The 26,289-nt window shown below is 44.0% G+C and overlaps 3 protein-coding genes across 4 annotated transcripts in view; 1 reads left to right on the forward strand and 2 right to left on the reverse strand.

The window, feature by feature from the left end:
* Positions 1–40: 40 nt before the first annotated feature.
* On the forward strand, positions 41–3,076 carry LOC114869452 (programmed cell death 1 ligand 1-like). Of its 2 annotated transcripts, none has more exons than XM_029173723.3 (4): positions 41–531; positions 1,139–1,190; positions 1,633–1,974; positions 2,050–3,076. In XM_029173723.3, exons 2-4 carry the CDS (start codon positions 1,142–1,144, stop codon positions 2,193–2,195), a joined length of 537 nt encoding a protein of 178 aa, XP_029029556.2. In that variant the 5' UTR covers positions 41–531; positions 1,139–1,141; the 3' UTR covers positions 2,196–3,076. The 2 variants fall into 2 exon arrangements, with proteins under 2 accessions (XP_029029556.2, XP_029029574.2); XM_029173741.3 differs by having other exon boundaries at positions 2,053–3,076.
* Positions 3,077–4,360: 1,284 nt separating this feature from the next.
* Positions 4,361–26,289, reverse strand: part of LOC114869341 (uncharacterized) — a 39,997-nt gene continuing 18,068 nt past the window's right edge. The window contains exons 2-6 of the mRNA XM_055514145.1: positions 6,488–6,555; positions 6,064–6,408; positions 5,912–5,989; positions 5,719–5,844; positions 4,361–5,639 (exon numbers count right to left, since the gene is read on the reverse strand). Of these exons, the coding sequence (XP_055370120.1) occupies positions 5,629–5,639; positions 5,719–5,844; positions 5,912–5,989; positions 6,064–6,408; positions 6,488–6,551 (624 nt within the window). The 5' untranslated portion in view covers positions 6,552–6,555 and the 3' untranslated portion in view covers positions 4,361–5,628. The remainder of the gene's footprint in view (positions 5,640–5,718; positions 5,845–5,911; positions 5,990–6,063; positions 6,409–6,487; positions 6,556–26,289) is intronic.
* LOC114867856 (scavenger receptor cysteine-rich type 1 protein M130-like) overlaps positions 11,114–26,289 on the reverse strand; it is a 51,046-nt gene continuing 35,870 nt past the window's right edge. Inside the window, 10 exon segments of the mRNA XM_055513310.1 lie at positions 11,114–11,534; positions 11,615–11,697; positions 11,920–12,252; positions 12,477–12,755; positions 12,840–13,145; positions 19,129–19,419; positions 19,502–19,807; positions 20,964–21,254; positions 21,457–21,762; positions 23,145–23,429. Coding sequence (XP_055369285.1) covers positions 11,424–11,534; positions 11,615–11,697; positions 11,920–12,252; positions 12,477–12,755; positions 12,840–13,145; positions 19,129–19,419; positions 19,502–19,807; positions 20,964–21,254; positions 21,457–21,762; positions 23,145–23,429 — 2,591 coding nt within the window. The 3' untranslated portion in view covers positions 11,114–11,423.

Below are 26,289 nucleotides of genomic sequence, written 5' to 3' on the forward strand. Positions count from 1 at the left end.
CACTGAGTGTTGTAGACTTATTATGGAGCATTTCCTCTAAAAAAACTGTAATGGTGAGTTTTATTTAATGGGGACAGAAGCGAGATCATCATCTTAAAGAATTCAATACTTTGTGTTACCACTAACTACACAACATGGGATGAGATAAACATCAGCTCTGAGTTGTTTGTTTAAATGATAATGATGATGATCCATGATAATCCTCAAGGTCAGTGGTCATTTGCTGGCATTCACCGTTGAGGAGACTTATTTTACAAAACCTTATTTATTTAAACAAATACTTTTACAGATTTTATTCAATGTTGGCTCTAAAAAAGCTGTTTACTGCATTGTTTTTCACCTCCGTTCACGTTGGTTCCTCCCTCCTCCTCCTCCTCCTCCTCCTCCTCCGCCCTCCCAGTCAGATTTACAGTACATAAGCGTCACTCTCAGGCTGAGTGAGCTGACGCTGAGAGTTTAAAAAACATTGTACATGTTGAAGTGAAGGATTTCACATGTGACGGGCAGAGATTCAGTAGATATCAGCTACAGGTAAGACTCTTTTAACGTAACCTAGTTTTAGACACGTGCAGTAAAAAGTGAGTGGGGCCTATAGATTTGATTTCACCAGAACAGAGACACAGAATGAAAGACGATGTCTATTCAAAAGAAAGCAACTTAAAAACAATAGTCTCTAAGGCAGTAAACTTAACATTGTTTGGGTCGAGGGCAGGATAAACATTTATAGAAAAGACCTAAACCCTAAACCACACAGCACATGTTACTACGTCCAAATAAATAAATGTAAACCTCCATTATTTTGACCTCCATAAACGTATGTCATGTCAAAATAATATCAATTCCAAATGCTGCAAAAAAGATATTTGCTTTCATGCCATTTCATGAGATGTTTTGAGTTTTGGTCCATTTGTGTTTTGCGCTTAAAATGAACCTCATCACATCACACATACAGTACAGTACAGTAGTAACGCCAGACGTAATTGTTACAGACGAGCTGTTGTCGTCAGTAGCTGCAGGTCAGTGTCAATCAGAACTACCTCCTGTTTGACAGTGACTTCATCACAGGCCGTTCGTTTTCTCAGCTCTGTAAGACTTGAGTTTTTATAACATTGTCCTCTGTTCTTCTTTGCTTCCACAGAAGATGATCGTCAGCTTCCTGCTAATCGTTCCTGTGACCCTCTGCGCTCCTGGTAATTCAGAGCTTCAGTTCACCTAAACAACTTCACACTGTGACGTCAGTCTCATCTGTTTGAAGCCAAAGTAGAGAAACAGGTTCTCTTTTGGTGACTTAGTTTGACATGTAGCTTACGCAGTGTTTTCTGTTTACCATTAGTTAATCGTTTTCTTCTAATATATTGGAATCTGACCGTAATTCCTCTTCATTCTGCTGTACTGCTCTGTACTGTGCCAACACAAACACAAACTGTTCTGTACCTGTATTCTCGCTCATCTGTACTGCTGTTGTAAGAAGTAATTTCCCCACTGCGGGACTATTAAAGGTTTTCTTATTCTTATTCTTATTCTTATTCTTATTCTTATTCTTATTCTTATTCTTATTCTTATTCTTATTCTTATTCTTATTCTTATTCTTATTCTTATTCTTATTCTTATTCTTATTCATTTCCTTGTCAGAGAAACATCATAAAAAGGCTCAAACCTATGAGGTGGAGGAAAACCATAACGTCACCGTTGAGTGGTGCTTCTCCTCCAGAGTGGACGTTTCGGTCGCTTCACTTAAAATCCACTGTCTGCTGACGCCGGAGCTGAAGGTCTTCTACCATCTGGACCAAAGCGTGAAGGAGCCTCAGCACCAGCAGTTCTCAGGACGTGTGCACTGTGACGTGGACGCCCTTGGTGCAGGACGGGTCAGGCTGCACCTGTCCAGAGCCAGGACCGAGGACTCGGGCCAGTACCTCTGCAGGATGAGCACCGGCTTTGGCAGGAAGGTCAATGAGTTCTGGCTCAACGTCACAGGTGAGTCCACTCTGAGTTCAGTCACATGTTCTTATGCAGCAGCAGAACCAACTGTCTCCTTTCATGTCATGACAGCAGCTGCTGATAGACTCAAACCCGTGCTGCCTCCTCCACAACCATCGGGTCGGCACAGGATCTTCCTCTGCCTTTGTCTGGTTCTGCCGGTAGCAGCGGTCGTGGTGCTCGTCAGCCGCCTCTGTTGTTCATCAGATTCTCCTTAAAGCACTACATCAGAGTGTCTGTCAGCTTCCACTGCCTGTTGGTATGAAGACGCCTCCAGGACCACAGACCTGGTTCCGCTCATTGGTTCTAATGCTGAACAAATGTGGGGAAGTCCAAACCAGTTTTCTCTGCGGGGGGTGTTGCTGATTCTGACTCCAACCAGAATGGCCGTGGTTTCTCATCTGGGTTGGATCTGATGTTATCACACAAGCACAACCAGCTTTGTCGTGTGATTGACAGCTCATAATGAAGAACACTCACCACAGAGGTTTTAGTGGCCAGTAAATAATGGTTGCACTCATGTCAGAGCTTGTGGATGGTATTTTTCTTGTAACAGCAGATTTGTTTTATTATTCCTTATTGTATTATTTTATTTTTTACTAATACTAAACAATAATAATGCTTGACCAAGCTACATAATCTGCAGGTTTTCTACACTTGGATGAAATACTACAAAACTGTTTGTCCATTCAAAAACAATGTCTTGCACCACATGTAAAGATGAACGTTCCTTGTCCACACATGCTGTTAATGCATCACATTCAATAAGTCCCGTTGTCACGCTCAGAACAGGTTGAACCAGTAAACCTTCCCCAAATATTCCTGCTGTATGTGAGCTGATAGAAATCTGGCCTGAACTGGAGGGAATATCTGGAATGTTGGCTGGAAGTTCCGAGCTCTGTTGTTGTGATTTGTTATTAACATGGAGCCGGCTGCTCCTCTGTGTTTGGCTGAATGTTTACTCACGGACGTTTTGCTGCTGTTTTTTTTTAAGAATGAGTTTTGTAAAGAGGTGTCAGCGTCATGCACTTCAACTGACAACTGACACTTGGCTTTTAGTTTGATGTGATCAGATTAAAGACATAACAATGATTATTAATTTGTAGTATGAATGTGTTTTACTTGTTCTGTGGATAAGTAAGTGAGTTGGGCATAATAGCAGCAGCCCTGCATTTTATTTTGGCGACTCTTAAAGATCCAATCCAATCTCTTTTGTTCAGCTTCTCTATCGAGCTGCGAACAAAATAAGATTTAACAAAAAATATTTTGATTTTGTTTTATCCACAAAAGACACAATATAGGTCTGTATTGTTATTGCTGGAATCTGGAATAGTTTCTCACTCAGATGAAACTAAGCAAATCATTTTTACATAAACACAATGTTCAATACAATTGAATAATTCCAAAGAATCTTAACAAACCTTATGTTTACATCATTTTACCTCACAAAAATCATGATCTTCACTGTCATCACCTTGTCCAGAATAGGCCGGATCAGTAAAACTCCCCCAAATTCTCCTCCGTTTGCTGGCGATTAGTGCCTGAACTGGACAGAATATGTGTTGCCTGAACGTTCCAAGGTCTGTTGTTGTGTTTGTTGTGACAGGTGTACAGGCTGCTTCTTTTTGTTTGGCTGAATGTCCATTTAGATGTGATGCTGCTGTTTTTTAAGGTTTTTTGCATTACAGGCTCAAGAAATGAACAAAACGGGTTCTGTAGACAGGTGTCAGTGTGACGCACTTAGACAATAGACGCCTGCAGCAGTGATCTGATAAAAAAACAAAATGATGATCATTAATTTGTAGTATGAACACGTGTGAACATGTTGTACATGTTCTGTGGTTAAGTGATTGGGCACAGTAGCAGCAGCCCAGCATTTTATTTTGGTGACTCCTATAGATCCAGTCCGGTTTCTTTAGTTCAGCTTCTCTGAAGGAGTTGAGCTGAGGCGACAAGATGAGAATAAAGATATTATTTTGTAGGTTTTATGCACAGAATAAACTAAGTGTGTTACTGCAAATTGACCGTTTATCATTTAAAATCGTATCTCATTCAGATGAAGCTCAGCAAATCATTTTGTGTTGCCTGAAGCTAAGGACCTCGTTGTGTGGTATGAAAAAAACAACATTTTGGATCTGCTATTTTAGCAGTAAAACCACCTTTCCTGTCTCCCTCACTTGTATCAGCCAATCCTAGTTGTATAAGACGTCGTGCCGATGGCCCCATGAGTCTGAACCAATAGACATAAGAATAAGAAATGAGATATGAAACGCTGGAAGCAGGTTAATCTAGTTTCCAGGACTTTCCCTGTGAGCGCAGACATGTTACTGTACATGTACATGTAGTTGGTGTTTCAGCTGAGACAAAGAAAGACACTAAACACTGAATGACACAACTTAAAAAATTAAGTTTTAATGTTGTCGTTCAACACATTCACATCAGCATTTCAAGAGTTTTACTACAGTCTAAAGAAACTATACGCATCTGATCAGAGCAGCATCAAACTGTGAAACACACTAAGTCAGTTTAGATAAGATAAAAGATATCCATTTCATCCGCTTATCCGGGGCCGGGTCGCGGGGGAAGTAGTCTGAGCAGAGAGTTCCAGACTTCCTTCTCCCCAGACACTTCCTCCAGCTCTTCCGGTGGGACCCCAAGACGTTCCCAGGTCAGCCGAGAGACGTAGTCTCTCCAGCGAGTCCTGGGTCTCCTCGGGGCCTCCTACCGGTGGGACATGCCCGGAACACCTCCCCAGGGAGGCGTCCAGGAGGCATCCGAACTAGATGCCCGAGCCACCTCAGCTGGCTCCTCTCGATGTGGAGGAGCAACGACTCTACTCTCTCTAATCTACTGGATAACCATAGATAAATAGTAATAAAATAGTAATACAATATATGGATGAAAATAGATGGATTCCCATTGTCTATGTGTCCATAACGTAATGTTTCTTTTTGTGTAGTGGCCTCACTACTAACACTAACAGAAGTCCCATCATTGGGACTGAGCTTATCTTAAACATTCTGTATGAGTGTGTGAATGGTTGTTTCTTATTCCTGCTGGTTTGCTTTGATTTCACGATATGATGAAATCAACAAGTAAAATCACTTTTAACATCCTTGAGAAAAATAGACGTTCCTCATAGAGAGAACAGTTAAAGTGCACAGATAAATATAATGTCTGAAATAACTTGAACTCGCTCACACGTGTAGAACTGAAGCCTTTTGTTTTGCTGTTGCTGCCTTGAAGCAGATTTGATCTACGGCTCCTAACGTTAATGCTATTTATTACAAAACAGAGTTGAAAGGTTTGTGAAGACACATTAACACAGCTTTTCTGGAGTATTCATTGAAACTAATGGACACTGAGCTGCTACTCACTGATCTGAGAGCAGATCTAAGGCACTTTGTATTGAAGGTGGCCCAGCTTAATGTAAATAAGAGGTAGAAACAGGTGGAGAAGGAGTGAGTTTAGCTCTGAACTCATCTGATGCCTCCTCAGGCCACAATGCTTAGATCCCATCATACCCACACAGGGAGCAGGATGACAGATGATGCGTCACCAGCATAAACACACTGCACTGCCTCCTCTTAGCTTCTGCAGCCACAATGTCAGCGTTTGCTTCCAGTTTGCTCACGCTGGTGCTGCTTCAGCTCAATCTGGACCTACGTGGTGAAAGGCAACCACAGTAAGCAGGTATAAAACAGTGATGCAGCTTTGTCCAAACAACGTCAACAACGGTACCTTTGTGTGGAGGATTGTCACGGAGCAACTTCCCAACAGCTGCCACAACCATTAAAAGCAGAGCTCCTATGAGCGTAGCCAGAACCATGTAGTCGTAGAGCTGATCTCCTCGTGTGGTCTTGGAACCTGTGAGAGACAGAACATCAGTGTTTCTGTGAGCGATTCTTTGGGCACCTGAACTGATCGGACTCACCTTCAGGCCTCGTCGCTGTGTTGGGAGACACGACGCCGTCTCCGTCAGAGATCTGACTCACATTCAGCACAAACGTTTCTAAGGATGGGAGTCAGGTTAACGTGTTGCCATGGTAACAGCCTTGTCCTGCTGCGGGGCTACGGTCAACTTACCTGAGGTGGTAAACTCCCATGTCCTCATGGTCTCATCATAATTGGCAGCCACGTCACACCTGTAGGTTCCAGAGTCTTCAGCTGCGACGTTGGACAGACTGAGTCTGAATCGTCCTCCTCTCAGAGCTTCTTTGTCCAACTGAACCCGTCCTGAAAACTGTTGATGAGACTCTGCTCCCTCAGCACCATCTGTCATCTGATATAAAACCTTGGGAGGTTCTGACAGTAAACGACACTTGAGGTTGGTGAAGGACAGGTCGGTTTTTGTGTCACAGTCCCAGCTGATGGTGATGTTGTCGTCCTCTACTGTCTGATAGGTCGGAGACACGACCAGAGGAAACGTCCCTGAAGAAGAGAGGTCGACATGAGGTTAATACAGAGCTAAAAGAGCTGCATGAACTACAGGAGCAGGACGTGTACCCACAGACAGAGGAGATCAGGCTGAGAGGGAGAAGGAGCCACATCATCATCATCATCATCATCATCATCACCCTGTGAGGAGAGATTAAAAAGAAATGCCTAAACGTCTCAAAAAGCCAAAGAGACTTATTTATGATGTTCAGTTAGAAACAATTTTCAGAGGAATCCTCTCATAATACATGGGAAAATTACCTCTCGTACATACAAGTGAAATCCTTCAGTAGTGTTTGTGTGAAAGCAGGTTTTTCAGGAACAATTAAGGGCATTCAATCAAAAAAGGAAAGTGATGAAAAAGCTGCGGATTTCAAAACACAACCAACAGTAAGATTAAAGCTGTTATTCATTCATCAGTTATTCAAAGTTGACTGTATTAGAGTATGACATGGCACTTTCAAATACTGCTATATCGTAAACTATACAGTAAAAATACACAGATCTTTGTGGGGTGATAGTACACTTCTAGTAGAACAAGGGTGTTTTGTGCGCTGCTGTATAGCACGTAATACGGGCGCAAGACGTTTTTGAAGCGCGGCTGAACGACTGATGAACGAACGACGGTTTATTTGACCGCAGTCAATTAAAGCACAGGAGAAAAAACGTGACTGACGTCGTCATTCGACTGTGCCGCATCTGTCAATGTTGAAATTCACTGACTTTTAAAGTCTATTCTTCACTCTTTGTTCTGATCGAGAAAATAGTTTAAGCTGTACATTTCCAGGCTCCTTGAAAACAAAGTGACTAATGCGCAGTGTTGCGTAACACAAACACGAGCAGAAACCAATTAAAGCGGAAGTTAGATGTAGACGTTTAAATTTTAAAGAAACCAGGGGTGTGATCCAGAAAGCAGGGTTGATGAACCTCCTGCTGAACCCTGAACCCTCTGATTAACCCAGAACCTGCGAACCCTGAGAATGTCGCTTCTAAAACACCTGAGAAGAGTTAGGTTGATCTACTTCCTGTCGGTGACTCACACTTAACGCACGTGCACGGCGTATATATAAAGACACTGTCAAGGGATCGCGGATTTTACCTTAGAAAAAAGTGACACGAGAAGGGCAGCGTATTTCACAGAGGCGGAGTTGGAGCTCTTAATGCTGGCGTACGAGGAATTCAAGCCGATTATTATTAGAAAAGTAACACAGCTGCATCAGGCAAAAAATAACCGACAGAGTAAATGCGTGAGTTCATGTAATTAATAACATAATGTTGCCCTCTCCTCCTTTTATTGAAATGGCAAATGGCACCACCACCTCCCCTCACCCCATCTGAGGAGCTGGCTCTGTCCCTGAATAAAGGGCGACCAGTGGTCGAGGGCATTCCTGGGGGCACTTCATCCCACACCACCTCCCACATGTCAGGAAACGGCAGAGAGCGCATCCAAATGCACAGTGCTGAGACGGCAGACAGGTGGTAAAGTTCAAGGGTTTTAATGCAGTTTTCGTAATCACAGACAGTCCAGGTCATGCACGGATAAACGCAGGATTGAGGGACAGGCGTGATTGGTTCCAATAGCAGGCGTGGGTCAAAAACAGGAGGCTCAGATTTCCAAGTTCGAATCGACAGGCTAAGACAGTTCCAGTAACAGGCAGAGTTCAGCAACAGAGACCAGGGGTTTACAGTACCGGTCAGGATCAGACGAGAAGCGGTAGTCAGGAACAACAGGATCTGCAACGGGATAAGCTGAAGGAGCGAATGCTGGAAAGTGAAGTCATGGATTCAACTATCTGGCAAAGACTATGGCGACTGGTGGTGGTTAAATACACAGGTGATTAAAGACTAATCCAAGACAGGTGTGTGTAATGAGAAACGGAGGCTGGAACCAACAGGGTGAGAACGGAAACCGGAAATGTTACAAAATAAAACAGGAAATTAACCCCAAACCTGACACCACAACACAAGTAATTTAGTGAAATGTATGTTTCACCACAGTAGTACTAATTTGTGTTTTTTTCTACTATCTCTGTCACTAGGATTTTTGAATCTGCTTAACAGTGGTATGTAGGCTTGCAATGTAATTATAGTCCATTTTCTGTTGCAGGGCATGAAGAAATGAACATCACTGTTGGTGCAGAAAAATTTTAATAAAAAAAGCATCTGTCCTAAGAGTCTTCCATCTCTGTGGTCTACTTGGTTCACTACTGGATCCTCTTGGTCCTCTTCAGCAGGACAAGGAGGGTGGCGCTCCTTGTTTTGTAACAATGTTGTGAATAACAACACAATCCACTATAGTGTCACATGCCCTCTCTGGACTGACCCTGAGGCCACGTAGACACTGGAACCTCGCCTTCAGGACGCCTGTGGTCGTCTCCACTTTGACCTGTGTTCTGCTGTGGCCTGGTTGAACCGTGTCTGTGGTCCAGGTTCAGGTTCAGGATAGGGTGTCATTAAATAGGGCAGACAAGGGAACCCTCTGTCCTCCAGCAAGTAGCCAATGTAGTGTCCTGTAATGATTTAGGTGTGTAAACAATAAAACTATACAGTAAAAACAAGAACTTGTGTAAATTACAACATACTCTGTTGAAATGTGTGGCATTGTGATGACTCCCTGATTCTGGAATCATGCACTGACCCTGATCATTTGGCTTCAACATTAGTGATGAGATGGGTTGCATCAAATATTACCTAATTAATGGAAACAGAAATTAGTTTAATGGTCTTTAAACTAAAAGATTCTGGACAGGAAATAATAGCTACCTGCACATTGATACTATGAAATTACTTCCTATTAACATGAAGGAGCTTTAATAGGAATGTGGGTGCTATCGATGCACCCAATCACATTTGGAAACTCTGAAATGGAAAGTGTGTGTGTGCAGTACGTCTGAGGACTCGCCCATCACCCAGGCTGAGGTCACTGAGGTAGTTAGTAAGCTTCTCGGTGGCAAAGCAGCGGGGGTGGATGAAATCCGTCCTGAGTACCTCAAGTCTCTGGATGTTGTGGGGCTGTCTTGGGTGACACGCCTCTGCAACATTGCGTGGATGAGGGGGACAGTTCCTCTGGACCAAAAAGGGTGGTTGTCCCTCTTCGCAAAAAGGGGGACAGGAGAGTGTGTTCCAACTATAGGGTGATCACACTTTGTGGTGGAAATTTTCCATAAAGAAGTAGATGAGAGAGAGTTGTCCTTTTGTGCGATTTATTGAAATAATAAATAAAAATAAAAATAATGGGGAAAGCAAATAAAAGCATGGATGTTGATCGTGCACATCAACAAACGAAAAACCAGCTGGGGAGATCAGTGCACACACCACGGAGGTGTGATGCAAAGAGCCCACGATCCTCAAGTTGCTTCTGCCTTTTAACCCCTTTCTCTGGATCTGGTGGAATGTCTCTCTGCAGCAATAGAATTGTTTGTGCCACTTTATCTCGCCGTGAATGAGAATGTTTACATTCTCACTTCTGCATCATCGTGTTTTTTCCATTACACACTTCTCAGCCTCCCTGGGAAAGTCTATGCCAGGGTACTGGAGAGGAGAATTCGGTCGATAGTCGAACCTCGGATACAGGAGGGACAATGTGGTTTTCGGCCTGGTCGTGGAACGCTGGACCAGCTTTATACCCTCAGCAGAGTGCTTGAGGGTTTGTGGGAGTTTGCCCAACCAGTCTACATGTGTTTTGTGGATCTGGAGAAGGCATTCATCCGCATCCCTTGTGACATCCTGTGGGGGGTGCTCCGAGAGTATGGAGTCCAGGGCCCTTTGCTAAGGGCTGTTCGGTCTCTGTACAACTGGAGCCGGAGCTTGGTTCGCATTGCCAGCAATAAGTCAGACCTGTTCCCGGTGCATGTTGGACTTCGGCAGGGCTGCCCTTTGTCACCGGTTCTGTTCATTATTTTTATGGACAGAATTTCTAGGCGCAGCCAGGGGCCGGAGGGGGTCTGGTTTGGGGACCACATGATAGCATCTCTGCTTTTTGCAGACGATGTGGAATGAGGAAGACCCAGGACACGCTGGAGAGACTATGTCTCTCGGCTGGCCTGGGAACGTCTTGGGGGCTGGAGGAAGTGTCCAGGGAGAAGGAAGTCTGGAACTCTCTGCTCAGACTGCTGCCCCTGCGACCTATATTTCGTAAAATATATTTACACACGTAAATCCACATGTGAAGGATGAGGGTGAAACGAAAAGGAGGAGGTGCAATTTTCACAACTAATTAAACTGAGACAATGTAGTTTTCCTGTTACTAACTTATGAACTGTAGCTAAATGAGGTGATTCGTTGTCACGGTAAGATTCCTTATATGTCATCTGACAGCAGCTTCTTCAGAGACGACCTTAGAAACATAATAATCATAATAAAACGTGATGTGAAGTGATAGGGGGAAATTATGTGTGTTGATATCAATTGCTTTTACATGTTTGAAAGAATAAAAATAAAATAAAATACATAAATAGCAAAACCATATTATTCCTCCATGTCTGAATCAGACATCAGAGTCTGTGAATTACAGGTTACATGATAAATTTCACTGGTATCAGTGGAAACAACTACTGTATGACCTCATTGAACTCCATTCATTTATATGGTGACTTGTTGGTACTGTACAACCTGCAGTAGAACAACCAAGACCCACTACTGGTCTTGAGTCTGATCCTGAGGGAAACATGTCAAACATCACAATGAACCAGACACAAACACTAAGTGAGAATTTTATTGACAAGAAACACTACACACAAACACACCAACTAAATTGAAAACTTCACCAGTTAAAATAAGAACAATCGTGGAGAAACAGGGCAATGACATCGTCATCAGTATTATACATGTTTTCATGATTCAAGATTCAAAAACTAATAAAATTAAGGAATTATTTTGCACACTTTGAATGCTGTCACAGTTGGAGGTACACACAAGATGGTAGGGAGATTAAAAATAAAAATGCTAACACATCTACACACACTCACACCTACTCTACTTTATGTCTTTATGTCCATATGAAATGAGACTCAGATCCCTGACGGTGTGAGGTGAACTGCTTGGACGTCTACTTCATTTTCAGCTGCACCAACATCTTGCTTAGTATCCTCTTCTCTACTGGACGTCTGCCCCCTGGTGGCCTGGAGAGACATGACAGCACAGATGTGACTTTCTTCATGGCTCCTCTGCTCATTCACATACACACAGGTGTGTTCAGTACCTTACAGTAGAAGTAAAGGGCCGTGCTGAGCAGCAGCAGAGTCAGAGGCAGGAGGACCACTTTGACGGGAAACTCTGGTGGATCTAATTAAACATGTTTACAGTCATCATGAGTCCAACAGCTTCATTAAACGCTGACTGGACTGACTTGGTGCTCCTGCATGGTCTGACCCTCTTAACCCTTTAGCTTCATGTTACTTTAGGTGTTCACTGTCTGTTCTCCAATCAGTCTTTCTTCTATCTAAAGCTGATCTAACGCTGCAGTAAAACAGTCAGTGACATAGAAGGTTCTCTGCTTCATTTTACCTGAGACACTGACAGACAGGCGATGGCTTCCAGAGGAGAAGTTATGGGAAAAAATGTACACCTCATAAACACAGGTGTAGTTTCCTTGTTGGGCGGGCTCTGCAACAGGAAACAGGAAGTGGGAGGAATGACTGACAGCTGGCTGGGTGTAGTTGTGTTCTGCATTGGAGGAGGAGGAGGTGAAGGTGAGATGGAAGGAGCCTCCTGGGTACTGGGGCTGGATGGAGCAGCTGATTGTGAAGTTGAAACCTCTGAACACTTGAAACCCCTGCTGATGGGCCTGGGAAACCCCGTCCATGGAGGAAACAGAGATGATTGGCTGAAGCAGCAGGTCTGTAAACAAGGAGATGATGAAAAGTAACTGTGTCAAGTTACTGGTGTGATGTCACTAAAAGACAAGATGTTGCTCCTTCAGGTGAAGGCCAGCATTTATAAAGGTCTGAAGCATCCAGAAACAAGATTGTTCTAGAAACTTTACAATCCAAAGAAATTACAAAGTTTTACTGTAACAGAGAGGAATCTCTCTAGTCAGACATGATGTCGCTGATGAGCTTTACCTGAGCAGGTGAGATTCAGGGCATCGATAGCTAAGCTGTATGATCCTAGACACTCCCTTAGGGCAGATCCAGACTGTACACAGTTAGAGGGGATGTTAGGCACAGGTCCGCCTGCTCTCTGTTCCATAGCAATGGCAGAACCGCAGTGTAGTTTTCTACAGACAACGGCTGCTTCCCTCAGGGTCCAGTCAAATCCACCCACCAATCTCCATTCTCCTCCATGTTTTACCTCCAGTGTACCTGCACAGCGACTGTTTCCTCCCACCAGCCTGACAGGTTCTGAACAGAAAGCAGTAACAAGAACAGAGTGACCTTCACTATAAAACAGAAATGGAAGAAGAAAAGCTGCAGCTCCTCGTCTACCTGAGCAGGTGAGTCCAACAGCTTTTCCAGGTGAGCAGGTGGTTCTAGCTGAGTCTGAGCTCCTACAGTCCAGCAGAGCAGACTCGTGGCCTCCACACTGGAACTCTTTGGACCACACTGGAGCCTCCACTTCTCCATAGAGCGCCCCCTGGAGGGCTGAAGGAGCCCCACAGCCAAGCTCCCTACAGACCACCTCTGCATCCTGCTGGTCAAAGTCAGCTCCACACACTGAGGACCACCCCTGGTTGGACCTGACCTCCAGTCTGCCTGAACACAGGCTGGTCCCATCCAGCAGCCTGACAGAGTCTGGAGACATGAAACAAAGAGAGAAAAAACAGCAGACATTAAGTAAAGAACTTACCTGAAACTGAATGCATTCAGAAGCAACATCAGTTCATCATCTACATCAAAACCACATCCTTTAACAGCATCTTCAAATTTAATATATCTGATGATGCGCTGATACCTCGAACTTTCACTGGGAGAATCAATGGCAAGTAGTGGTGGGCAATACTGCAGCTTTGGTGTCAATCTGATGAAGTAAATACTGGAGCAGTATGGCCAAAATCGATATCAATAGTGATACATTTTGACAATGAATGCATTATCAAATGTAAATACATTTTCATGACTTTCAAAGTAAGAGGGGGTGGGGGGGTTGTGTGTATCTACTTTACTTATGGCAAACAGGCGCAGGCACAGCACTTACACAGGCACAGGTATCAATACTCAAATTGGTATCGGTATTATCGATATTAGGACCGATCTCCCCACCCCTAATGGCAAGTTTAGTTACAAGGATGGTTCTGACCCTCACAGAATGTTGCTCTGGTTGTGTAGTTTTTTCATAGCTCTGATCAGAAGGGACACATTGGACGAGGTGGTGTTTAGTGTCCGCAGTGATTTCCACTGAACACTTCCTGACTCTGGGTTTGTATTGTCAAAGAAATCAGTGAGAGTAACGGTAAAAACTGTTTTGGCAGTGACACTGTAGCTATTGCTTTACTGTAATTATATTTAAAAAACAATTATTTTTTACTCAACAGACCTGTTTGCTGGCTAATTAACAACAGGGATCCCATGGTCCCTAAACCAGGCATTGGGAGCTCTGGGACTGTGTGTAGGTGTCAAGACCTGTTGGAAAATAAAATCTGCATCTGCATGAAGTTTGTCAGCAGCAGGAAGCATGAAGTGCTCTAAAACGTCCTGGTCTGCGGCTGCATTGACCTTTGACCTCAGAAAACACAGTGGACCAACACCAGCAGATGACACAGCACCAAACCATCACTGACTGTGGGAACTTTACACTGGACCTCAATCAACGTGGGTTCTGTGCCTCTCCTCTCTTCCTCCAGACTCTGGACCCTGATTTCTAAAGGAAATGCAAAATTTCCTTTCACCAGAGCACATAACTTTGGAGCACTCAGCAGCAGTCCAGTCCTTTTTGTCTTAAGCCCAGACGAGATGCTCTTTGTAGTAAATTTGGTCATTGCTTATTATATGAGTAAAGAAAGTGCATGTGTTCATGTGTGTCCTTAGTTACTGGGGTTAAAGAGTTTGCTTCATCTGGGGTTGCAGAATCTGGTGAGACTAATGATGCTGATCCAGGCTGTTCTTAAAGAAACGTTCAAAATCTCACGCCGACCTCGGGAAGGAGATGGGAGGTTGATGGAGGTCCAGAAGGATCCGGGAACTGAACAAATAACACGGCCAATTGCCAGGACTTTTCTGAGTAGCCACGTAGACTCTTTTCTCCCTCCGAGTAAACATCTACACTTCATGCACGCATTATTTGGACATGAGGAGAGATCTTAGGTACAGTAGTGGTTAAAAACAGGCCTTCACAGGCTGGGGTTTTTTAGAGCGCTTCGCAGAGGGTCCGCTGGTAGCACACAGCGGACCTTCTTCGTCCTCTGAGTTCTCTCTGCAGAGGAACAAGCAGGTGAATTCGGTCTCTGCCTCTCTTGCAATTATTCTCTGATTGTGTTAATTTATCATATATAATAAATCCACGTGCTATTGATTTAAACTTCAGAGTTACGTCTGTGTGAAATCTCTGACAAGGTTGAAGCAGCAAATACACCACACATTGCTTGTCCACTTTTTTGTAACACATCTTTTGCTGCCCTTAACCTCTCTAATAATTGGACACAGCTCAGTGAACAGCCAGCCTTTTTTAGAGCTTTTGTGTCCTGACCTCTTTATTCAAGGTGTCAATGATCGTCTTTTGGACAACTGCCAAGTCAGCAGTCTTCTCCATGATTGTGTAGCCTACAGAACTAGACAGAGACGATTCTGGCCTATGCAGGTGTTGAGTTAAACAGCTGATTAGAGTGTGGCACCAAGTGTCCTCAATAATGAACCTTTTCACATTTATTTATATAATTATTACAATTAAATAAAAATGTAATCAAATATATCAGTCTGTGTGTAATGAATGACATACATATAATTACAATAAAAAGTAGAGTTACTGCCCTGCGATGGACTGGCGACCCGTCCAGGGTGTACCCTGCCTCTCGCCCATAGCCAGCTGGGATAGGCTCCAGCACCCCGTGACCCCGCACTAGGGAGTAAGCGGACAAGAAAATGGATGGATGGATGGAAGTAGAGTTACGTACTATATTTTGAGTAACAGTAATAAAGTGTATTTATTAATTATAATAACATTTACTATTTGAAATTGTTTACTAAGCATTTACTTAAACTTTATTATTAAATGTAATTTCAAACCAAAATACATGTTTACTGTTTATACAGTTATTATTTGTCATTGACCCTATGCTTTTGTAAGGTTAAACAATCAGGTGCGTCAGGTGAACTGTCAGCTAAACCATTCTGCCTGCAGTAGATGCTACTGGCTAAATAGCTTTAGCATTTAGAGACAGCTGTGATGATGAAAATGGGACTGCTTACATCTAACAGGCTGTAAACAATAATCTCATACTGTAAGACTAAGGCTGCACTTTCTCTCTACCTGCTACAACCACAAACTGATAGGAAACACCACACACTGACCTGATCCAGGATCAGATTCCCTAAAATAATATCTGTTCAAATGTTTAAGTCCTAAAAGCAAATGCCTGCATAAGCAGGCAAGCTGAAACAAAGGGAAATAAACATATGAGTAAAGACAAAGACAAACACTCAAACAGACAAACTAATCACGGGAAGTGGCATACCAGGAAATGAAAAGACAAAGAACCAACCAAGAGCTTACTAACACAAAGGAAGTCAGAGTGCCCTCTGATGGCATTAAAGCTGACTCACAAAAGGTCCTGAGAAAAATTAGGGTGAGTGGGTTGTCTTAGATGTCACTGAAGCTCTCAATCAATGACAGGAGCACCTTGTCCTCCATGTTTGCCTTCACTCCCAGCACCGCCCTGGTGTCCTCCATGCTCAAGAAAAACAAGAACGTAATGCTCATGAGCACGCTGAAACCACCAAGGTCCTCCTTGTTGACGCCGACAGGTGAGACAAGGAGCCCTTCATCATTCTAGATTACGAAGCCACCAAGAGAAAGGTGGACAACCTGGACAAGGCGATAAGAACCTACAGTTGCAGGAGAAAGATGGAGCGCTGACCCGAGGCAGTGCTCCACATTGTCCTCGACATGTCTTGCTACAACGCTTTTGTCGCATGGCTGGCAACCAGAGCACGAGTAGGTTGCTCCTAGAGTAGCTGGGCAAGGCGCTTGTGACTCCTCTCATACAAAGAACGCACCATCCATCTTGTAGCAAAGCCTTCGCCTCAATCGTGCAGACTGGGGGATTCACTGTAGGGGTCCTCCTCGTCCGGACCCGGCCCAGCAGCAACAGCAACAGCAAGTGCAACAGCAAGAGCAACAGCAACTGCAACAGCAACAGCAACAGCAGCAGCACCAGCAACAGCAACAACAGCAGCAGCAGCAGCAGCAACAGCAGCAATGCTCCCTCTGTGCCCAACTCGTCTGGGAGGACGAGGACAAAGGTGGCGACAACAGTGGTGACAATAATGGCGACAACAACGCTTCTGCCTCTGCTAGCGACCAAGCGAAGAAAGGCAAAAGGAATAGGTGTCAAATTGGTCCGTGCAAGAGGGCCATAATAGGAATTTACTCTCTTGTTGCCCAGACTGCACGCCCTGCTTCAGTTACAGTAATTAATTCATAAAAAAAAATAATAATAAATAAATAAACCACATACATGGGACATTTTACTACACGCATGTAGTTTTGTTGTTGTCACTCCAATGCTATTTACATTACATTTACAACAAATTGTAATATGTAATAAAAAAACGTTATTTAAAAATAAGTTTGACCTTTCCCTGATTCATCCAACCTGGGATCATCCAACCAATCTTTAATTTCTGTTTAGTTTATAAGAAAGAAATCCTTTATTAGTCATTATCACATACAATGTATGTGATACATACTACTGTCCCGAGGTAGTGCAAAGTGACTTACACAGGTACACACTATGTTGTTTGATATGACGGACCCACATGCACAGCGTCGGACACCAGGAGGTACAAATCGTCAGTTTTAATGGTCAAGGCAAATTCCAAAATCGTACAACAGGCAGAGGTCTATACACAGGCAGGCAATCGGCGTCACACAGGCAGACTTCATCAATAACAATGCTGGACAGAGGAGTAACACTCGCAACAATTTGGCAAGGGAGTAAGGTGAGTGCCAGACCCTTTATACCCTAATTGATTACAAAATAGAAGCCGGCTGTGAGGTCATGTGACTAGGAGTGACAATGGAACCAGAACACTGAGACAGGAAACCTGAACGTTCCAACAAAATAAAACATCCATCCATTTTCCAAACCGCTTATTCCCATATGCGGGTCGTGGGGGTGCTGGAGCCTAACCCAGCTGGCTACGGGCGAGAGGCAGGGTACACCCTGGACGGGTCGCCAGTCCATCCCAGGGCAAAGCTAAAATAAAACAGGAAATACAAAAAGTCCCAGGAACCATGACACTTGGTGCTCTGGTGGGGATTTGAACCTGACCTTCCACTCCCCAAACCACAAACCACAAAGCCACCATGAACTCACACTTTAATTCAAGGTGCTGAAACATTTACAATTGGGTGTAAAACAATTTTTAAATAGTTTCTCTTTAGATGTCTTGTGACATATGCAACGCTACCTCTGGTTTCTTTCTGTATACCTTAAATACGAAAGAACCTACAGTAGACACATGCAGGCGCCATGTGAATCCATCGTGTGTGTGTGTGTGTGTGTGTGTGTGTGTGTGTGTGTGTGTGTGTGTGTGTGTGTGTGTGTGTGTGTGTGTGTGTGTGTGTGTGTGTGTGTGTGTGTGTCTGATAAGAAACACCACAGACGCAATACCGTAAGTTTATGTTATTATTGGTTTACATTATAAAGTAATATTTATACGAAAGTGGTGTTGAAAACGAGCGGACAATGTTTTGTTTGATTGATTTTTTATGTTGTCATTCTAAGACAGATTTCTAAGATTGTGTTATGGCTGTTTTACCACACTTTCAAGTCAAGAGAAGAGGAGACAATAAATTGGCACTTTATCATGGCACAGACTAAGCACGGTTAGCTCTGTGCACTAGACAAGGGTAGTTGGACCATTCCCTGATTCATGCAACCTGGCATCATCCAGCCAATGAAGGTGGGACCGTTCCTGGCTTATTGGGGTCCCACTTGACCCCCACCCACCCTCTCCTCATCTGCACATCCGGTGTCCTCCTGGGGTCCTACTGCTTTAGTGTGAAATTATGTAAGAACGTGCTCTTGTTGGTTGGTTTGTTCACTGTGGGTAAATGTGTGCAGAGTCTTAAGGAAGACTGTTGTGTGTGGGAGTGACCTGTGTAGTGGTGGTCCTGTAATTATGTCAAATGTTGTGTACAGTATGTGTTTGATGGCAGCAATAGTTCATTACTGATGAAAAGAAGATACTGTCTTTAAAACTAGCCTGAGTCACTTTGGCAAATGGGGCAGAAAAGCACTAAACTGTGCCTAAGTCGAACCATTCTGCCTGCAGTAGATGCTACTGGCTAAAAAGCTTTAAGACTTAGAGGCAGCAGTGGTGATGAAAATGAGACTGCTTACATGCAACAGGCTGTAAACAATAATCTCATACTGTAAGACTAGGGCTGCACTTTCTCTCTACATGCTACAACCACAGGCCTCATGGGAAACACCACACTCTGACCTGATCTGGGATCAGATTTCTAAAATAATATTTCTACAAATGTTTAAGTCCTGAAAGCAAATGTCTGAATGTGTGTTTCTTTGTGACCTGATGATGTCACTGATGATCCTACCTGAGCAGGTGAGGTTAAGGGGGTTGAAACCATCATCTGATTCTACACACTCCCTCCAAGCAGATCCAGACCGTACACTGTCTCGTCTGATCCCCCACCCTTGTCTGTCTGAGGACTCGTATCTCTGTCGTATATAAACAGCAGAACCACAATCCAGCTCTCTACAAAAAACAGCTGCTTCCCTCAGGGTCCATTCATGGCCTACCACTGGTCTCCAGTCTCCTTCATGTCTCAGCTCCAGTCTACCTGCACAGCGACTGTCTCCTCTCACCAACCTGAACTCATCAGGTTCTGAACAGAAAGCAGAGAGAAACAACAGAATTACCTTCTAAAACAGAAATGAATCAAATCCAAGCTGCAGCTCCTCGTCTACCTGAGCAGGTGAGTCCAACTGCTTTTCCAGGTGAGCAGGTGGTTCTAGCTGAGTCTGAGCTCCTACAGTCCAGCAGAGCAGACTCGTGGCCTCCACACTGGAACTCTTTGGACCCCACTGGAGCCTCCACTTCTCCATAGAGCGCCCCCTGGAGGGCTGAAGGAGCCCCACAGCCAAGCTCCCTACAGACCACCTCTGCATCCTGCTGGTCAAAGTCAGCTTCACACACTGAGGACCACCCCTGGTTGGACCTGACCTCCAGTCTGCCTGAACACAGGCTGGTCCCATCCAGCAGCCTGACAGAGTCTGGAGACATGAAACAAAGAGAGAAAAGACAGCAGACGCTCAGTATGTAGTAAAACCAACTGGACTCGGAACCAACATTTGCTCAGGCATGTTTTAGATGCCTCTGCCATCAGGCATGAAGCATGAACCAGTTTTACCAGGACATTCCCATGAAAGTGGGGGCAGGTCTGCTCTCTGCAGAATGCAGGACTGTATGTGTGCAGAAGTTCATACAGACAGCAGAACACCTTTGGTGGTATCAGTAATGGGAGAATATGTAACATGTTTTCTAAGAAGTACATATAACAGATATGCAGATACAGTATCAGCGCTGGGCAGCAATTAAAATTCTTAATCACATTAACTTTTGAGTTTTCTGCGATTATTTGTGATTGACGCATTAATATGAAAAGCATTCAGTAACGTACTGTAGTATATTGCACATTTTTACTTTAAAACTACTATTCTCCGGTGAGAGCAACAGTTGGTGCACATTGTAACGCCGTAAAATTTATAGTCCTCTCCTTTTCATACAACTTGTGTATTCTTCCTGTGATGGTGCATCATGGTAGAGACTCACAAGTGCCGTCATTCAATGCGATTCTATTTATGTTCCTCAGACTGACATCTTCCAACACTAATCGGCCTGCAGTTTGTAGCTACTGCTTAGCTATGGCATGTGCTAGCTTGCCTTGCTTTTGTTTATACTTCTCCCACATGTTACATCCAATGTACTTTGCTGAAGTCTCCCTCCACTGTTTGTTTATGTGGGTGCTTTGCTGGCATCAACGGTGTGTATTGCATTTACAGTAAGTGATACTTTAGACTCAAATTACTACGGTGATTCAGCTGATTCAAATTCTGCTTTACCATGAATGACTTGTTTCCACAAACTCCAAATCTGCCATTCGAAGGAGATTTACTGATAATGTCCATGTAAGACACCTGTATTCTATTCGCTTCCAGTTCACTGAGTGCTGCAGCAGTGTTAGACCCTGCCCCCAAAGGCTCTGATTGGCTGAGAAGCGTATCTTAGATCATTCCTAATTAACAGTACGCTCCCTCCTAAAACCCATCAATTGTCTGTATGAGCACTCAGCGCCAGTGAGCAATGGACTTTTTCAATTGATAATGAATCTTCCAGGAAAGCCTGCAACAATGTCACTGATGAGCTTACTTGAGCAGGTAAAACCCTGAGAGGAGAAGAAGTAGGTGCTTGACACACACTCCCTCAAAACAGTTCCAGACTGAACACATTCAGGATTTAACTGCCACCCAGGTTTGTCTGAGGACTCTTCTCTCCGTCCTATAGAAACAGCAGAACCACAGTCCAGCTCTCTACAAAAAATAGCTGCTTCTTTCAGGTTCCAGACACGTCCATTAGCTGGTCTCCAGTCTCCTTCATGTTTCAGCTCCAGTCTACCTGCACAGCGACTGTCGCCTCCAACCAACCTTAACTCATCAGGTTCTGAATAGAAAGCAGAGAGTCATTAGTAAAACAGCAGTAGGAATAAAGAAGGAAAGAAAGAAAGAAAGAAAGAAAGAAAGAAAGAAAGAAAGAAAGAAAGAAAGAAAGAAAGAAAGAAAGAAAGAAAGAAAGAAAGAAAGAAAGAAAGAAAGAAAGAAAGAAAGAAAGAAAGAAAGAAAGAAAGAAAGAAAGAAAGCTCTACCTGAGCAGGTGAGTCCAACAGCTTTTCCAGGTGAGCAGGTGGTTCTAGCTGAGTCTGAGCTCCTACAGTCCAGCAGAGCAGACTCGTGGCCTCCACACTGGAACTCTTTGGACCACACTGGAGCCTCCACTTCTCCATAGAGCGCCCCCTGGAGGGCTGAAGGAGCCCCACAGCCAAGCTCCCTACAGACCACCTCTGCATCCTGCTGGTCAAAGTCAGCTTCACACACTGAGGACCACCCCTGGTTGGACCTGACCTCCAGTCTGCCTGAACACAGGCTGGTCCCATCCAGCAGCCTGACAGAGTCTGGAGACATGAAACAAAGAGAGAAAAGACAGCAGACGCTCAGTATGTAGTGAAACCAACTGGACTCAGAATCAGTTCATCACCTACAGCAGAACACTTTAACAGCGTTTCACATTTACCACTACCATTCCTACAGAGCAGTCAAAACTCACTTTTGGAGGACCGCCTAGAAGGCAGTCGATTCGTACCTTGCTATACTGTAGCTTTGTTCTATTACCAGGGCCGTTACCTGCGCACCACAGGGGGGAGGCACGCTGAGCCACTTCAACAAAACCTGTGTGAGTGTGTGTTCATCAGTCCTGACACAGGCCTGACAGAGGCTGTGGTTCTCTCATGGAGACATGAAAACACACAGAACCAACACTGGTACTGTGGGGCCCAATAGGTCTGAGGTCTGTCAGAAGGAAGCACAGAATCTTGTGTGTTTCTGTTACAGAAAGGAGAGCACGCCCACTTGTATTCAATGCATGTAAATGAATTTAACAAAAAATGCTTTTTGAAAAGCATTTAAAAAAATACATGAGCAAAATCTGTAATTAAGACCAAAAAATAGTATTAAATGTACAGTATTTACTTCCTTATGGTCTTACAGTATTTTTAGCTAAATATTTATCTTTTAACAGTAAAACTGTGTTTTTGTCACAGATCCTGCTTCTTAGTTGTGTTTTAGTTCTAGTTCTAGTTTTATTTTGTTATTTCCTGCCTGTCTGCATCAGTTACTGCTTTACTCCCGGTCTCATTAATCACCAGCTGCAGCCTGTCTGTCTCTGCCTCCTGTGAGAGTTTTTTTACAGTAAAACTAGAGTTACGTACCATGTTTTAATCAACAGTAATAAAGTGTAGTTATTATTAAGGGGTGGTACTGTTTTGCCTGTAAAAGTGATGACCTGTTGCTGTTTAACAGTTTTTTGCTGTCATTTACGCCAACATTTTTAGTATTTTATTAAAATTTGCATGTTTAAACCGTTTACTACACATTTACAAAAACCTTAATGTTAAATGTTGACTTCAAACCTAAAACACATGTTTACTGTTTACACATGTTTCTTATAACTAATCGGGTGCGTCAGGTGAACTAACCTGAACCATTCTGCCTGCAGCAGATGCTACTGGCTAAACAGCTTTAGCACCTAGAGACGGCTGTGATGCTGAAAGTGAGACTTCTTACATCTAACAGGCTGTAAACAATAATCTCATATTGTAAGACCAAAGGTGCACTTTGTCTCTGCTGCACAAACACAGGTCTGATCGGAAAAAAACACAGTCTGACCTGATCCAGGATCAGATTCCTAAAATATTATTTCTACAAATGTTCCAGTCCTAAAAACAAATGTCTGAATGTGTGTTTCTTTGTGAACTGATGATGTCACTGATGATCTTACCTGAGCAGGTGAGGTTCAGGTTGAGATAATCAAAAAATGATTCTACGCACCCCCTCCAAGCAGATTCAAACCGTATACAGTCTAGTCTGATCCTCCACTGAGGTATGTGTGAGGACTCGTATCTCTGTTGTATAGAAACAACAGAACCACAGTCCAGCTCTTTACAGGCAACAGCTGCATCCCTCAGGGTCCAGCCATTATCAGTCACTAGTCTCCAGTCTCCTTCATGTTTCAGCTCCAGTCTACCTGCACAGCGACTGTCTCCTCCCACCAACCTGACAGTGTCTGTGCAGAAAGCAGAGTCATCAGTAAAAGCTGAAAGTGAACTGTGATCGTCTGCATTTGTGATTCTTTCTTTATCACCTGTTGACGTGTGATTTCCTTCAGCCTGGGCTCCTGAGGAGGGAATCACAGAATAAACCTCAGTGTAGAGCAGCGACCTAATTGGAACCAACACATTTTAATGTGTGTGTCTCACATGTTTGGTTTTCAACAGGTCCTATGAGGATCAAACACTGACGTACTAGAGGACATTACACAAACAAGGATCAGCTGAACCTGATGCCTGACAGCTGATCACTGCTGAAGCATGTGTGTGAGCAGCAGAGTGGACCTGTGATGCGTGTGGATCATCCACATTCTGGCAGATCATCCTCAATATGTAAAGACATGTTCTCCTAGAGAACAGCAGCCGTCTGCTCTCAGGCTGCAGCTGCTCCACATGTTAAACACACTGACTTCAGCGTTGGTGAGTCACTGTATGTCTCTGTTTGCAACAGGCAGCGTTTGGCTGCTCTGACAGACGCTGACTCAGCTTCTAATTTTCACAAACATGACAAACTGTCAATAAGTACAAATAAAACAAGTTTAACTGGAAATCTGCTGGGTCAAAGCCTGAAGAATGTGTCTTTACTTTATTCATGGTTGGAGCAGAGCAGTAACTGTACCTGAGCTCCACAGCAGCAGCAGCAGCAGCAGGTGGTCCATGTCCAGCTCAGTCTCAGCCTGTCGCACCCTCGTGTCCTCAGAGTAGATCTGGACCAGAACCAGGTAAAGCTTCACTCCAACACGTCTGAGTCTTTCTGAGGCTCAACTCTAGTGAATCAGTTCTATAGTTGACAAATACTCCTGAGTATATCTTGACTGAAGTGAGCATTAAATTTAGCAGCTTGTTTAAGTGCAACGTGGATCTGATAAGAAGCTGCTGTCAGACTCTGGTGCTGATGTTTATCACTGTGGCTTCTCTCTGGTTCCTCCCTCAGTCACGATGCTCAGATCAGTGGCGACTCAAAACCACAAGTACGACTGAACAGTTCTGTCTCCACAGATACGTGACGGACGGCGACCTGTCCAGGTGAACCCGCCCCTGATCAGTGACAGCTTGGTGGTTCCAGGTATAACCCTGACCCGTCTTAGCCAGGTTCAGCCCACATGGGATGGATATCTGCTACTGACACAGTTAAGAGCAAAAGCAAAAAGGTTTTTACTTTTGTGCTGTTCTGTCAAAATTGGATGTTTTGAGTTGTTTCACCTCGGTTCAACAGGGAGAGTTTTGGTTCATCTGTGTCTCACAGCTTCACTTTTAATGAACCTCATCACATCACACATGTCAGCCTGACGTCATAGTTACAGATGAGCTATTGCACGTCAGGGGTTGTAGGTCAGTGTCAGTCAGAACTGTTTCTGTTTGACAGTGACTTCATCTTAGAGTAAAGATGTTTAGTGTTGTGTGATGTTTAACGAAATGTCACAATGTGTTAATTACATCCACCTGTTTGCTGATACTAAGATGTGGTGTTACTTTAAGAAGCACAGCTAGACAAAGTATAACATGTAAAGTCTGCTTTTGTGGCTTTAATGCACCAGTTCACTCTCTTTAAGCCAAATATTGTAGTGCTTGAAGTCCTTTCTTCCTGTGGCCATCAATCTTTATAACTCCTCCTTCTGAAATATCTGAGAAGCTGTCACAACTGATTTACAGCCATACGGTGTTTTCTATTTTTAACTTAACTATAATATAGTTTTAGTATATATATATATATCTGTGCCCCAATGAGCGACTGACCTGGAAGATAAGATCATGGCGAGATTGAACAGGCAACCCCGAACCCCACTACAACGATTAAATGAAGTACCATCAGAAAGTCTCATGGAAGATGTGAATGCAGCATTGAGAGTGATCCCTACCACAACAATCACAGAAACCAATGAGCTGATATTCGCTTCAGCATCAGTGATCCTAGAGGTGCTTGGCTATAAGAGCAACCATGGGAGCCATGAGAAACAATACCCACCATGGAAACGAAGGTTGGAGGCAAAAATCATGGCAGCTCGGAGGGAAGTGAGCCAAATGACAGAGGCGCAGAGAGGTGCAATGAAAAGACCGATGCCCAAGAGGTACAGCCAGATGACCATACCTGAAGCACTCGAAACTGCCAAGCAAAGGCTACAAGCCTTTGAGAGATACACCAGAGATACACCAGAGACAACAAAGCCAGACGAATCAACCGGCTGTTCGCAACACAACCTGCGAAAGTGTACTCTCAATGGTAGGGTAATAACAACCGAGCAGACCCACCAAGGCTGGAAACTGAACAGTACTGGAAAGGTATATGGGAAAGGGAGGCGTCACACAACAGCGATGCACAGTGGCTGGTGGATCTGAGGGAAGACCACAGCAACCTCCCTGAACAGAACCCAGTGACTATCATAGTGGCAGACATCCAACAAAGAGTCTCAGGTATGAAAAACTGGACAGCACCTGGCCCTGACGTGATCCACACCTACTGGCTGAAAAAGCTCAGTGCAATCCATGAGCGCCTGGCAGCACAAATGAACCAGCTGCTAAGGGATGGGACTCACCCTGAATGGCTGACCGAAGGGCGAACGATCCTGATAATGAAGGATCCCTCAAAGGGTACAGTCCCATCCAACTACCGGCCAATAACCTGTCTCTCCACAACATGGAAGCTCATGTCAGGCATCATAGCGGCTAAGATAAGTGGACACATGGGTCAATACATGAGCGAAGCACAGAAGGAGCCAAACACCAACTCTTGGTTGACAGAACAATTGCCCAAGACTGCAGAGTGCGACACACCAACCTGTGCACAGCCTGGATCGACTACGAGAAAGCCTATGACTC

The sequence above is a fragment of the Betta splendens genome, chromosome 2 (assembly GCF_900634795.4).
Source record: "Betta splendens chromosome 2, fBetSpl5.4, whole genome shotgun sequence".
In the NCBI taxonomy this organism is placed as follows: Eukaryota; Metazoa; Chordata; class Actinopteri; order Anabantiformes; family Osphronemidae; genus Betta; species Betta splendens.